General features: G+C 48.0%; 1 protein-coding gene across 2 annotated transcripts in view; it reads left to right on the top strand.

The window, feature by feature from the left end:
• The window catches only part of POLR1D (RNA polymerase I and III subunit D), a 50141-nt gene that overhangs the window by 3330 nt on the left and 33215 nt on the right, over window positions 1–13596 (top strand). For both annotated transcript variants that reach the window (XM_068111781.2, XM_068111782.2), the window contains exon 2: window positions 1518–1615. In XM_068111781.2, the coding sequence (XP_067967882.1) occupies window positions 1518–1615 (98 nt within the window). The remainder of the gene's footprint in view (window positions 1–1517; window positions 1616–13596) is intronic.

Below are 13596 nucleotides of genomic sequence, written 5' to 3'. Positions count from 1 at the left end.
TAATGGGATACACCTGGATCAGCTTTTTGTGCGAGTTTGTTTACAGCTGACGTGTCAGGTGAGGTTAATCATTGAGTTACTGTTATTATAATCGCATAAAATAATTTTAAATATATCCACGGGAGCGTTTAGTGGGGATGAAGCTAGCTATACTTTTTTCTTTTTTTTTTACTGCCAATTATTGTGCTATTATTTCATTGTCTTTTGAAGTGGCCATAGAAAAATGCCACAATAAGGTGGAACGATTCTCAAGCTGCTCTTTATACACCTTCCCAAGACTGAAACGGGCAATAAAACGGGGATTCTTGTGGTTTTTTTTTGCCGTCAAGTGAAGCCTAAATCAGTGTAGGCAAAGTGAATGTGAAAATAACACGGAGTCCTCTTACTCGTGATACAATTGAGGTTTCTGTAGCGTCATTTATAATATCCTTGTCCGCCATCACCGGAAGCAGCGATACATGATGCATGTTTAACAAAGATAATTTGCATCGCCCGACCATCGGAACTCTTGGTGAGGGGAACAAATGAAGTCACTACGACCTCTGCCGTATGACTCGTAGTCCACTTGGCAGGTTTAGTCAGTTGAGATTGCAAAATGATGTGACGATTTTTGACAAGTGGCCACAGGGGCCACCTCGGACCAGGTTTTGGTGGCATTTGACACCTGGGCCACTGCTTATTTTGAACCCTGCACTATGTTTTCATTCCAAACAGAATCATTCATCATTTTAATCACAAATTAATATGATGGTGAAGTGTGGTGCTGCGCACACACAACTTGCTTGCCAAAGAGGTAGGCCACAACACGTTTGTTAAAACAAAAGAGTCTTTATTTCGAAAGCTCGAACTGCAGCACTGGGCGGGCTCGAGCTTAGAGCCCGCATATATGTGCCGAGGCCACGCCTAGTCCCTGGGCGTGGCCGATCGGTCGAAGGGCGGGGCATGTGCCATCGGTCCCCGCCTGGGCGCTCGCGCCACCCACTGGTGCGTGGAATTATTGCCCCATGTGCCCGCTACAATGGTATTAATATATCAAACTATAATATTAAATCACAATTGTATTGAGATATTATCAAACCAGCGAACCGTCTTCATCTGTTCACCTCCAGATTCGGGAGCAAGATCCGTGTCGATTGCATTTCAAAATCATAATTGTATTAAGGAATTTCTGTAACCTCCGACCTACCTTACGCCACCTGCTGGGACCCCAAAACTTTCCACAGAAAGTTATTATATTTCCTTTTAGTAAAATATGAATCTGTAATGTTTAGTAAACGCTGTCCCCCCCCTGTCATGTGACCAGAATCTCAGCTCTGATTGGTGAATGTTTAAGAGTGACAATACATACATACATACATACTCTGTTCCAGACGGCATTGCCCCCCAAGCTACTCCGTAAAAACAAGTGATGGTACTCCAAAATGTACTGACAAACATACTTTCACTCATTTGTAACTACTGAAACTACTCCACCATAGCCATCTTGCAGGGTACAGCATTGTTCCCCTTTTCCCCAGATACAAGCAGAAGGGATGGATGAAACGTGCGTGACGTTTGTGTTGCATGAAGAGGATCACACCCTTGGGAATTCCCTCAGATACATGATCATGAAGAAGTGAGCATTCTTCCCTTCCTCATCATCATGCTCCTCTTTTTATCCTCCATCTTTGTTATTTCTCCCATTACTTTTATTCCTTTTGCTGCCTTGCATATATCCCGCTGTCATCCTTCTAACGAGTGGAGACAAACTAAACAGTTGAAGTTAAATCTTGTTCTTGTTTTGGGGGGGGGGGGGGGGGGGGATTTATTTATTTATTTATTTGTTTAAAAAAAATGCTTAACCCTTAAAGCATGTTGGGCCATGATTGTGGCCAACACATGTATGCAACTTGGTTTAAACTGATGTAAACTCAAAGAACGAATCATGACCTTTCTTTCAATGTATAATACCCGGGTAACTTGTGAAAGCTTGCCTCTAATTGGTGGTGAAAAGTCGATGACAAAAAAACGATTTCTGTCCTACTAACCAGTAAATCCAACAATTTATGGGTTAACCTTGCACAACACAATTATCTCTAAGCTGTCTAGCCTACATTCGAATTCCGACCCAGTTATAAACTGCCACCCCGGTGTTTCACAAGGCAGGGTTATCAATGTGTGCGCCGTCACTCGGATGGATGTGGGATTAGTTGGTGGATGTTCAAGATCCAATAGTGTCCTTCGAGAAGAAAAGGTGAGCTTTCGCCGGCACCATGAACAAATTGCAAATTGCTGCCCTAACCTTCAGAGGGCCTTGCATCAGCAGCAAAGCCGTGCCTCAGTAGCGATACAACCAGCAGGATGATTTTGGAATTGAAATCCAGTCCAATACGCATTCGCTAACAAGAACCTTAAAATGAACACTGATACTGCAGCAGATGTTTGAAATCGTCTGAAATCGGGTCATTGTTTGAAATGTTTGAAATCGGGTCGTCTGCGCATGCGCAAGATTGGAGGTCACGTCTCTTCAAAGCCGTCCATGCGCACACGCTTTTGAAGTTAAGTAATTTTTCACAATTGTGTTTTTGTCGAAACTGTATCTTTCCTTCGGTGTATGTACCTATTGGGGTGTCTTTAATAGGATTCTCGGTGTTAGTTTTTCATACCTGTGTACAGAATCGTCGGTTATTTCGTGTCGCGTATTCTGAGGCCTGTGTTGTAGGCTACCTTGTCCGATCTTGGCTTGAGGCTTTGTTTTTGTCTCACCGGTTCTTCGATCGCGCTGCAATTACTTTCGGTCTCTGTTTTTCCCGGTCTTTTCACCCCTTCCCGACCTTGTTTTAAAATCTCCTCAAAAAAAAAAAACCAAAAAAAGTATTTCCTTCTCTGTTCTTATCCGTTTGTTCGTTCTTATTTGTTCTTTCGTTCTTCAACCACGTTGTTCGTGATCACGTGATCACGTTGTTAAAAAATGTTTAATCTGTCCCCTGAAGAACTGTATTCTGTCGTATACTATAACACCTTTTTCTTCTTCTTCTATAAAAGGATGCTTTCGACTTGCTCACCAAAGCGATTCATTCCAAAAAAAAATTCCATCTCTTACAGTGCCTCTTTCATACATTCCCTAAACTCTCCAGCACTCCACCCATCCTTCAGCGTCCTCAAACGTATTTTTGACTCGAATGTCTCAAGAAACTCATTTTGCAATAAATGTTCGTTTCCCATAAATCGTACACTTTTCAAAATCCAATCTCACCCCTCCCCTCCAAATCTTCCCCATCACCCCTTCCCTCCAAAACTTCCCCATCACCCCTTCCCTCCAAATCTTCCCCATCACCCCTCCCCTTCAAAACTTCCCCATCACTCCTCCCCTCCAAATCTACCCCCTTGCCCCTCCCCTCCAAATCTTCCCCATCACCTATCTCTTTCAAATATTCCCCCTTGCCCCTCCCCTCCAAATCTCCCCCATCACCCCTCCCCTTCAAAACTTCCCCATCACCCCTCCCCTCCAAATCTACCCCCTTGCCCCTCCCCTCCAAATCTTCCCCATCACCTATCTCTTTCAAATATTCCCCCTTGCCCCTCCACTCCAAATCTTCCCCATCACCCCTTCCCTCCAAAACGTCCCCATCACCCCTCCCCTCCAAAACTTCCCCATCACCCCTCCCCTCTAAATCTACCCCCTTTCCCCTCCCCTCCAAATCATCCCCACACCCCTTCCCTCCTAGACTCCCCTCTCACCCCTCCTCCTCAAAGCATCCTCCCCGCTTCTTCCCCCTTCCAACTTTCACCTTCATCTCCCTCAACCTTCTGCCTCACTCTTCCCCCTCCTAAAATAACACCTCACAGCGCCTCACCCAATCACCATCAAACCTTTTGTCTGCTCCATTCTTCCCTTTCTCCAAGCTATTCTGAAATCTCTGACACACCTTCAACGGCTCTCCCTACCTCTTTCTCCTCTTCCACATCTTACCCTACCGCTCCCCCCCCCCCCCCCACCCTGTTCTGTATCCGATGCTCCCCCTTCCTCTTCTTTAACAGGATGGACCTCAAACATCCGGGGCCTTCGCTCAAACTTGAATGATCTCTCCATACAGGTTGCTTCTGACAAACCAGACGTGATCTGCTTAACAGAAACTTTCCTCCTTCATGATGTCTCTGATTCCTTGGTATCTCTCCCAGGTTACTCCCTCCTCCGGTATGATCGACCTGAGCCTCATCCTGGAGGCGGGGTGCTATCTTTATAAAAAACTCTCTTCCTCACTCGCCCTGCACTGCCCTCTCTCCACCTCACCCCCAGGAATACCTTTGGCTACGGCTTCCCCTTCGCTCCCACCTTTTGTTCATATGTGTGTTGTACCGTCCACCAAACGGAGATGACTCCATCTACATCTTGCTGTCTGATAATATGGACCAACTTCGATCTACCCATCCCAACTCTCTCTTCCTCAGATGTGGTGATTTCAACTGTCACCATGCCAGTTGGCTGGGTGTGGGTACCTCTCTCACCAGCCATGGCAATCAGTCGGTCGTCATCAGCAATGGACTCCTGTGACTCACTGGGACTGACACAATCTGTCAATTTCCCGACCCGGATCTCAGTCAACGGAGCATCATCTCTTCTGGACTTGGTTATGACTAACTTCCCTGAAAAGGTCTGCTGCTCTTCTTCTGCTCCAATCGGCTCTTCTGATCATGTGCTTGTTAAAGTGCACAGCCCACCACCTTTGGAAACAGATGCATCCTGTCTGCTGAGTACCCCAGCTCAACCAGCTGGTCCCTGCTCTCAAATGTTGTGTTTGTGTCCTTCCCCCTCTCTCCCCATCTTGTCTACCGCTCCCGATGTTATTTGTTTTATGTGTCTGTTTGTCTTTCTGTGTGATTAATGTTCGCTCTTTCACGAGCCTCGATCTTGTATACAAAAAAAAAAAAAAAAAAAAAAAAAAAAAAAAAAAAAAAAAAAAAAAAAAAAAAAAAAAAAAAAAAAAAAAAAAAAAAAAAAAAAAAAAAAAAAAAAAAAAAAAAAAAAAAAAAAAAAAAAAAAAAAAAAAAAAAAAGTGGACATCTCTCTGACCATTCTCAGAGAGCCTCCTCAGAGTCGACGAGTCTGGCATTTCGCTCAGGCCAACTGGCATGGTCTTCAAGCTGCCATCAATCATCTGGACTGGTCTCCCATCTCTACCGCCTCTGACATCAACTCATCCTGGGAATTCTTCCAAAGTAAATTCCCCTCTCTCATGCACAGATTTATCCCATCTCGTCTTCAGTTGTCATACCCTTCCTCCCGTCCATGGTACACGGAATCTTGTGGTGAGGCTATTGCCCAGAAACAATTTGCTTTAGTCTCCTGGAAAGCAAATCCAACGGAAGGAAATCTCATTTCCTTTCACAAAGCCCGAAACAAGTGTGTGTCCACCCTCAGGAGAGCAAGGAAACAATATCTCTCTGTTCTCAGGACCGAACTCTCTTATCTGTCTCCCTCTTCCAAATCCTGGTGGATTCTGGTCAAATCTGTTTCTGGTGTTTGTTCCCCCTCCATCCCCTCCCTCACCTCAAATGGCCACATGGCTGACTCCGCACATGAAAAAGCTGAATGCCTCAACTCTGTGTTTGCCTCTAAATCTTGTGTCCCAAACCCATCGCTCTCTGTACCCACCGTACCCAGTCGTACCCAGCTGCTCCTGGACTCTGTGTCCTTTCCTCCTGACAAGGTGGGAAAGTTTCTGTCAACCCTCGACTCTCATTCTGCAACTGGACCTGACGGCATCAGCCCATGGGTCCTAAAATCCTGTTCTTCCACTCTTTCACTCCCTCTCTCTGTTCTCTTCACCCTCTCTTTTGCTCAAGGTCATCTTCAATCTGCTTGGAAATCTGCCAACATCACCGCTTTGCACAAAAAAGGTGCAAAAACAGATCCCAGCAACGACAGACCAATCGGCCTTCTCCCAATTATCAGCAAAGTCATGGAATCCATCATTGCTTCAGATATGAAATCTTTCCTCTTCTCCAATGGCTTGATCTCTGATCATCAATTTGGTTTCAGACCTGGTCACTCGACTCTGGGCATGCTGCTTCTGCTTTCTCAACAATGGATGGAGGTCCTCAATGCCAAACAGGAAATTAGAGCAGTCTCCCTTGACATATCACGTGCCTTCGATATGGTCTGGCACCCCGCCCTGCTCACCAAACTCTCCTCTTTTGGTATCCATGGAAATCTCCACGCATGGCTGGTGGACTTCCTCTCTAGTCTCAGTCAACGTGTGGCCCTGAATGGGTTTCTCTCATCTCCTCTTCCTGTTCAGGCTGGAGTTCCCCAAGGCAGTGTTCTGGGCCCTGTGCTTTTTCTGGTCTTCATCAATGATCTCTCTGACTCTCTTGAAAATCCTCTCTATCTCTTTGCTGATGACTCTACTCTCTGTCGCTCCATTCTTCATCCCTCAGATCGGCAGTCTGCAGCCTCCTCACTCTCTGCAGACCTGGACAAAATCACAAACTGGGCAAACAAGTGGAACATGTCTTTCAATCCTGACAAATCTCACACTCTTACGATGTCTCTCCGAAAAGACCGACTGGACAACCCTCCCATCCACTTTCTGACTAATCCTCTCCAAGAAGTTCTGTCACTCAAGTTTTTGGGTCTCACTATCTGCCATGATCTTTCCTGGGAAAACCACATTTCAAATCTGGCCTCCAAAGCCACTGGGCATCCTCCGTCGTGCGAAGTCCTTCCTTGGCACACCTGAGCTCCTCACCACATTCAAGGCTTTCATCCGCAGCTCAATGGAATACTGCTCTCCCCTCTGGGCTGGTGCTCCTGCCTCACACCTAGCTCGTCTTCACGCTGTTGAAACCAAAGCATTCAGAATCATTGGAATCTCCCGCGATTAAGCTATCTCCAAGGGCCTCTCACTCACTCACCGCAGGCAGGTTGGTGGTCTTTCCGTCTTCTGCCGACTCCTCTCTGGCCTTGCCCCCCCCCCCCCAGCTCTCTCTGGGCTCTGTCCCACAATATTCCTACAGGTCGCACAAGATCTGCCTGCAACCCTTTTATGGTTAAACTGCCAAAATCAAGACTCTCTGCTCACCTTCACTCCTTCATTCCTCTTTTCTCCCGCCTCTGGAACAAACTCCCTCACTCTCTTCAATCCCACTCTACCCTCCAGGTCTTTAAAACAGCTGTTCACCACCATCTCTTATCTTCCCCCATCCAAAACCTTAATCTTTTCTACCTCCGCTAATTTCACCCCAATTCCACTTTTTTGAAATACCAACTTCTGTCATGGAAGTCCTTGATGTCCTTGTGTTTTATACTTCTCCCTCCCCCCCCCCCCTTCCAATTCCACTTTTTTGAAATACCAACTTCTGTCCTGGAAGTCCTTGGTGTCCTTGCGTTTTATACCTATCCTGCCTTCCCCCAGGCCCTCTCCCTCCCACACATCTCCCGATGTCCCTGCTCTCAAATGTTGTGTTTGTGTGCTTCCTCCCCTTCTCTCCCCATGTTGTCTTCCGCTCCCTCATTTTTATATATTTTGTTTGTCTGGTTGATTTGTCTGTGAAGTAAATGTTCGCTCTTTCACGAGCCTCGATTCAGTATCCAAAAATAAATAAATAAAAATTGGTTGTTTATATTGTTACTCGTGTTGGGACCGCAGGGACGGAAAGTGCAGGTTCGGGGTGCCAGTCACTCCCCAGCCGGCCCGCTCTGAAGGCTCAGATCGGGACACCGGGATTCATTCCGGTCACCCGGTTGGCCCGGAGGTGGGGGTGCGGGGCTTGTCACGAAGCGTCAAAACAAACATTTGCAGTCGCCAGATTAGCTTAACACTCAATAGAACTGGACCCGCGAAATTTCCGGGATTTTTGGTGGAATTACCTCGGGGTAAAGTTACATAGGAAAGCCCCATGTTGAATTTCCGTCGCCGAAGGACTTTATTTTTTATTACGAAATTCATCCTGACTTCGCCTCAGAATCGACCCTCGTGCCGGGGACGCGACGACTTATATAGGGTTGGTTTTCTAAGGCTGGGGCGCAGTGGCGTCGTCGCATCCCCGGCACGAGGGTCGATTCTGAGGAAATCTTGTTTCATTGTGCACGCCTTCGTTTTACTTCCAAATTAGAATCTGTTTCATTAATTGTTGTTTCCACACTACGTCGAGAAGCGTAAGTATACCGCGACAAGAAAAAGGTATGTTCCGAATTTATGCGAGTTATATTGTGATAGGTATCGTCGAGTGAAGGAATCGTGTTCGGGCCGTGGTCTTGACTAGATGTAGGCCGCACCTCATCTATCTATAATTCCAGTAATCTCTGTACGTTTGTACGTTTGTACGTTTGTCTGTCTGTGACCGCTGTTTCTCGACAACCACGGGTCCGATATACTTTTCACTTGCCAGGTATATTGCTGGGGACCCGAGGATGTGCCTTTTCAAGGTTTCATATTAATCGGACAATTACTTACCGAGCTATGTCCAAAAAACGATTCAACCAATCAGAGAGCAGCGAACGATCGCGTGTGCCGGCGTTGCGAATGGACCAAACCATTCCATGTAAATAGAGGGGGGGGTTCTGTGGTCGTTGCGAATGGACGAAACCATTTCATGTAAATAGAGGGGGGGGATTGTCACTGTACTCGCAAGCCGTTCGCCGTTCGCTTTGGCGTTGCGAATGGACCAAACCATTTCATGTAAATAGAGGGGGGGGATATAATTTTAGATAGATATATAGTACGGGCATATATATAGTACGGGCATGCCCTAGTTTTAATAATAATAATAATAATAATAATAATAATTCATTTATTTTGTATAGCGCTTTTCCAGAAGCCCAAAGGCGCTTTGACAGAGTGGAAAACATAATGCATAACAATACATGAAAACAACAATTGCAAAAAGACAAGAATCAATAGGGAAATATTTAAAGCAAAAGGAGGGAGAAGGAGAAGAGATAGTCAGGGGTTAAATGCTGTGGGTTGAATGTTGAATGCAGCGTTGAACAGGTGGGTCTTTAGTGATGTTTTGAATGTGGTGAGTGAGGAGGAGTCTCTGATGGTGTGAGGTAGTGAGTTCCAGAGGGTGGGAGCAGCGATGGAGAAGGCCCTGTCCCCCCAGGATCTGAATTTGGTCCGGATGGAGGGGGTCAGGAGGTTGGTACCAGCAGAGCGGAGGTTGCGGGTGGGAGTGTGTCTGGAGAGGAGGTCAGCCAGGTAGGATGGGGCCAGGTTATGGAGGGCTTTGTATGTCAAGAGGAGGATTTTGTACTGGATTCTCTGGGGGATGGGGAGCCAGTGAAGCTTGTAAAGGACGGGGGTGATGTGGTCACGGGTCCGGGAATGAGTGAGTAGACGGGCAGCGGAGTTCTGAATGTATTGGAGTTTATTGGTGATTTTTGAGGGTGAACCATAGAGGAGGCTATTGCAGTAGTCCAGACGGGAGGTGATGAAGGCGTGGATGAGGGTTTCTGCAGCCGTGGAGGAGAGGGATGAGCGGAGACGGGCAATGTTTTTCAGGTGAAAGAAGGCTGACTTTGTGATCTGTTTAGTGTATTTGTCGAAGGAAAGGGTTTGGTCAAAGATGACGCCAAGATTCCGGATGTGAGGGGAGGTGGATACTGGGATACCGTCGATGTTGAGGGCAAAGTTATGGGTGGATTTTGTGAGCGTTTTTGGGCCAATGATGATTATTTCAGATTTATCACAGTTAAGCTTGAGGAAGTTGATTTGAAGCCAGGATTTTATTTCAGTGATGCAGTTTGTCAGGATAGAGTGGGTGTCGGTGGAGACGGACTTGGTGGAGATGAAAAGCTGGATGTCATCGGCGAAGCAGTGGAATTGGAGACCATGACGGCGGATTAAGTGACCGAGCGGGGACAGGTAAAGGATGAAGAGGAGGGGGCCAAGAACTGAACCTTGGGGGACACCTTGGGGGAGGGGAGCAGTGGGGGATTTGCAGTTATTGATGGAGATGAACTGGCATCTGTCAGAGAGGTATGATTTAATCCAAGAGAGGGCAGTGCCGGTGACGTTAAAGGTGGATTCAAGTCGGGTGAGGAGGATAGTGTGATCGATGGTGTCAAAGGCAGCGCTGAGGTCGAGGAGGACGAGAATGTTGAGGTTGCCAGCGTCAGAGGAGAGGAGAAGGTCGTTGGTGATTTTGAGGAGAGCAGTTTCAGTACTGTGGTTGGAGCGGAATCCGGATTGGAATGTTTCATACAGGTTATTGGCAGAGAGATGATGTTTGAGTTGAGTGGCTACAGCGCGTTCCAAAACTTTTGACAGAAAGGGTAGGTTGGAGATGGGTCTGAAGTTGTTTAGGGTGTCAGGGTTTAGACCAGGTTTTTTTAGAATGGGGGTAACAGCAGCAATTTTGAGGGAAGGTGGGACGATGCCTGTAGACAGGGAGGAGTTTATTGTTGCAATGATAAGTGGAGAGAGAGCAGGGAGGGAGGCTTTGACAAAGCTGGAGGGGATGGGGTCAAGAGTGCAGGTGGCAGTTTTCATTCCTATGAGGAGTTCAGAGAGGTCAGTAGGAGAGATTGGGGAGAACCGAGACAGGGGATGGCAGGACAAGGGGGGGCAGGTGGTTGGAGGGGGAGCGGGTGCGGCGGTGGTCAAGCTGTTGTAGATGTTGTCAATTTTGCGTTGGAAGAAAGAGAGGAAGGAGATGCAGTTGTCTACTGTGAATGACTGGGTGGTGGTGTTCAGGGGGCGGAGGAGTTTGTTTATTGTCGAGAAGAGTGCTTTTGGGTTTCCGGAGCCAGAGTGGATAATTTGAGAGTAGTAGGCAGAGCGGGCGCGGGAGAGGGCATCTTTGTAGTGTTGTATGTGGTCCTTGTAGGCTTGGGAGTGAACTGTGAGACCCGTTTTATTGCGGAGTCTTTCAAGTTGGCGAGCACGAGTTTTCATCAGGTGGAGTTCAGGGGTAAACCAGGGAGCAGAATGGGTGAAAGAAACTGTTTTGGTTTTTACAGGCGCAAGCTGGTCAAGGCAGGAGGAGAGAGTGTGGTTGTAGTAGTCAGTGAGGTCGGAAGGGGTGTGGAGGTCAATGAAGGGAGAAGTGGACATTTTTTCAGAGAGGGTGGATGAGAATGAGGTAGGTGAAAGAGCGTTTAGCTTACGGAAGTTGATTGTGCGATAATGCCTTGGTGTTGGGGCGGGGATGTTGATGGTCAGAGTGATGGCTAAGTGGTCAGAGAGGGTGAGGTCGGAGCCATAGAGATGGTGCAAATTTAATCCAGTGGAGCAGACAAGGTCCAAAATGTGACCACGGATATGGGTAGGAAAGTCGACATGTTGAGTGAGGTTAAAGCAGGTGAGTAAATCAGTGAAGTCAGTGGTTATTGTGGAGTCAGTGGAGTCCATGTGGATATTGAAATCACCAAGGAGGAGGATTGAGGGGGAGAGGGAACATAGCTGGGTCAGAAAGTAGGAGAAGTCAGACAGGAATGATGGGTGTGGTTTGGGAGGGCGGTAGACGACAGCCATGACTGACTGCGTGTGACCAGAGAGTTTTAAAGCCAGGTGTTCAAATGATGGAGCAGATGAGATGGAGATGAGGTTGGTCTTGATGTCTTGACGGTGGATAACGGCAATTCCACCACCTCGGCCCTCCGAGCGTGGTTTATTGACGTAGGAATATCCATTGGGTGTGGTGAGGTTGAGTGTGTAGTAGTCCAGAGGTTGTTGCCAGGTTTCGGTGAGACAGAGAAAGTCCAGTTTGTTATCCAGGATGTATTCGTTCAGGATGAGGCATTTATTGTTGAGGGACCGGGTGTTGAACAGGGTGAGCTTGATGTTGTTTTGAACAGCAGGGATGAATTCAGGTGATTTAGCCAGGGTTCGTAGGCAGGAGGTGCGATCGTGTGGGTTGCTGTGACCAGGTGCGCTGGGACGAAGAGTGAGAGTGCGCTGAGCCGACCAGAGGACGGGGATGGAGTGACCTGATTGCAAATAAACAAACTTGCGACCGGAGCCACGGTGAATGTACCTGGGTCGTCGGAGGAGTCCATTTGATTTGATGGCAGAGATGCATGATGGGGTGGAGCGGGTATTGAGCAGAAGAAGCCTTGCGGCGGAGTACTTCAGAGCCATGCCAGGCAGGAGCGAAGGGACGAGTACGAGGCCAAGGTCGAGGAGGCAAAGCGGCAAACGCAGCGGCAAACGCAGCGGCAAACGCAGCGGCAAACGACTGCAGCCGCTAATCAAGACCACAGCGGCAAACAAGGCCACAAGGCCACCAAGACCACAAGGCCACCAAGACCACAAGGCCACCGGCAAACAAGGCCACGGCCACAAACAACGGGAGCGGGCCTTTCGATTCCGTATTCCGTACCATCAAAAGCAGATTCCGTTATGCAGCCGGAGAACACGCGGCACGTGCGGGTGTGAAAAGGCAGGACAGGTGTGAGATGTCAGGTCAGAAAAGTAGAAGCAGACCCTGTACATCCATCCAGTCGGAGAAGCGGCGAATATGCAACGCCAGCGGACTCTCGCAACCGAACCCGGAATTTTGTCGAATAAAGTGGTATTCGGGTGGTTCGGGGACTCAGATCTTAATTCTGTTTTCAGATTTTGCAGTCGCCAGATTAGCTTAACACTCAATAGAACTGGACCCGCGAAATTTCGGGGATTTTTGGTGGAATTACCTCGGGGTAAAGTTACATAGGAAAGCCCCATGTTGAATTTCCGTCGCAGAAGGACTTTATTTTTTATTAAGAAATTCATCCTGACTTCGCCTCTAGGAGGATAGAGGGGTATCTGTACGTAACGGGAACCTTTATTTGGCGAAGATTGGGCAAAAATTGACCGAGTTATTCAAAATATTGTTGCGGATATGGGATTTACATCCATCCATATCCGCTTGTAAATATTCCCCTATTTCCCCAATACTTCCCAACTATCCCCAACCCCCCATTCCCTAGTCCCATTTTCTGTAAACAACACTCTGTAGCCCCGACCTTCCCCTATTTCCCCCATTAAATGTCGCATCCAGGTCCACCGCATCTCACGTAGACAACTATAGGACATCTTGCTAGTTATTCTTAGTCTATGTCAGTTAAGGACTCGTTTCCATTAATTCTGACTCTTCGTTGCACCAGAATGTGATTGTATGGCACCGTTAGAAAGTTTAGGACCTCCCAATACCTCCCCGCAGCTCTTCCTCATGGTACAACAACAACAACAACAACAACAGCGGCGGCGGCGCGGGGAGTGTGCGTCCTCACTCCGGCTTGGTTAGCCGCCATTGAACATGTGCTCCGACGGGGTTACCACGCAGGGGCTCGCTGTCAGCTCCTCGTCAAGGGCGGAGCCCGGTAACCCCCCGCACCCAATAGAAGCGGCGGACCGATTCCATCTGGGGCGGAGACAACGAGCCGAGGGCGTGGCACTCCCCGCTGAGCATGCGCAGGAAGAGGGAGGTGACGTCAGATGCGCCCTCAGCTTGGAGAGAGAAGACGCCACCTCCGAGCGCTGAAATACCTCCCCGCATCTCTGGACCGGACCGCGTTTGATTCTGCCCCTGAGCCAAGGTGCACCTTGTGCTATCGACTGCCTGTCCTTCCCTGCCATCAATCCCCGTGTAAGTCAGTCTTGTCCCGTTTGTCTGTGGTCTGTCGGGGAT

Source organism: Myxine glutinosa, chromosome 4 (genome assembly GCF_964187855.1).
Source record: "Myxine glutinosa chromosome 4, kmMyxGlut1.1, whole genome shotgun sequence".
Lineage (NCBI taxonomy): Eukaryota > Metazoa > Chordata > Myxini > Myxiniformes > Myxinidae > Myxine > Myxine glutinosa.
Note: the sequence above shows the minus strand (reverse complement) of the source record. Positions and strands in the feature narration are given on the sequence as shown.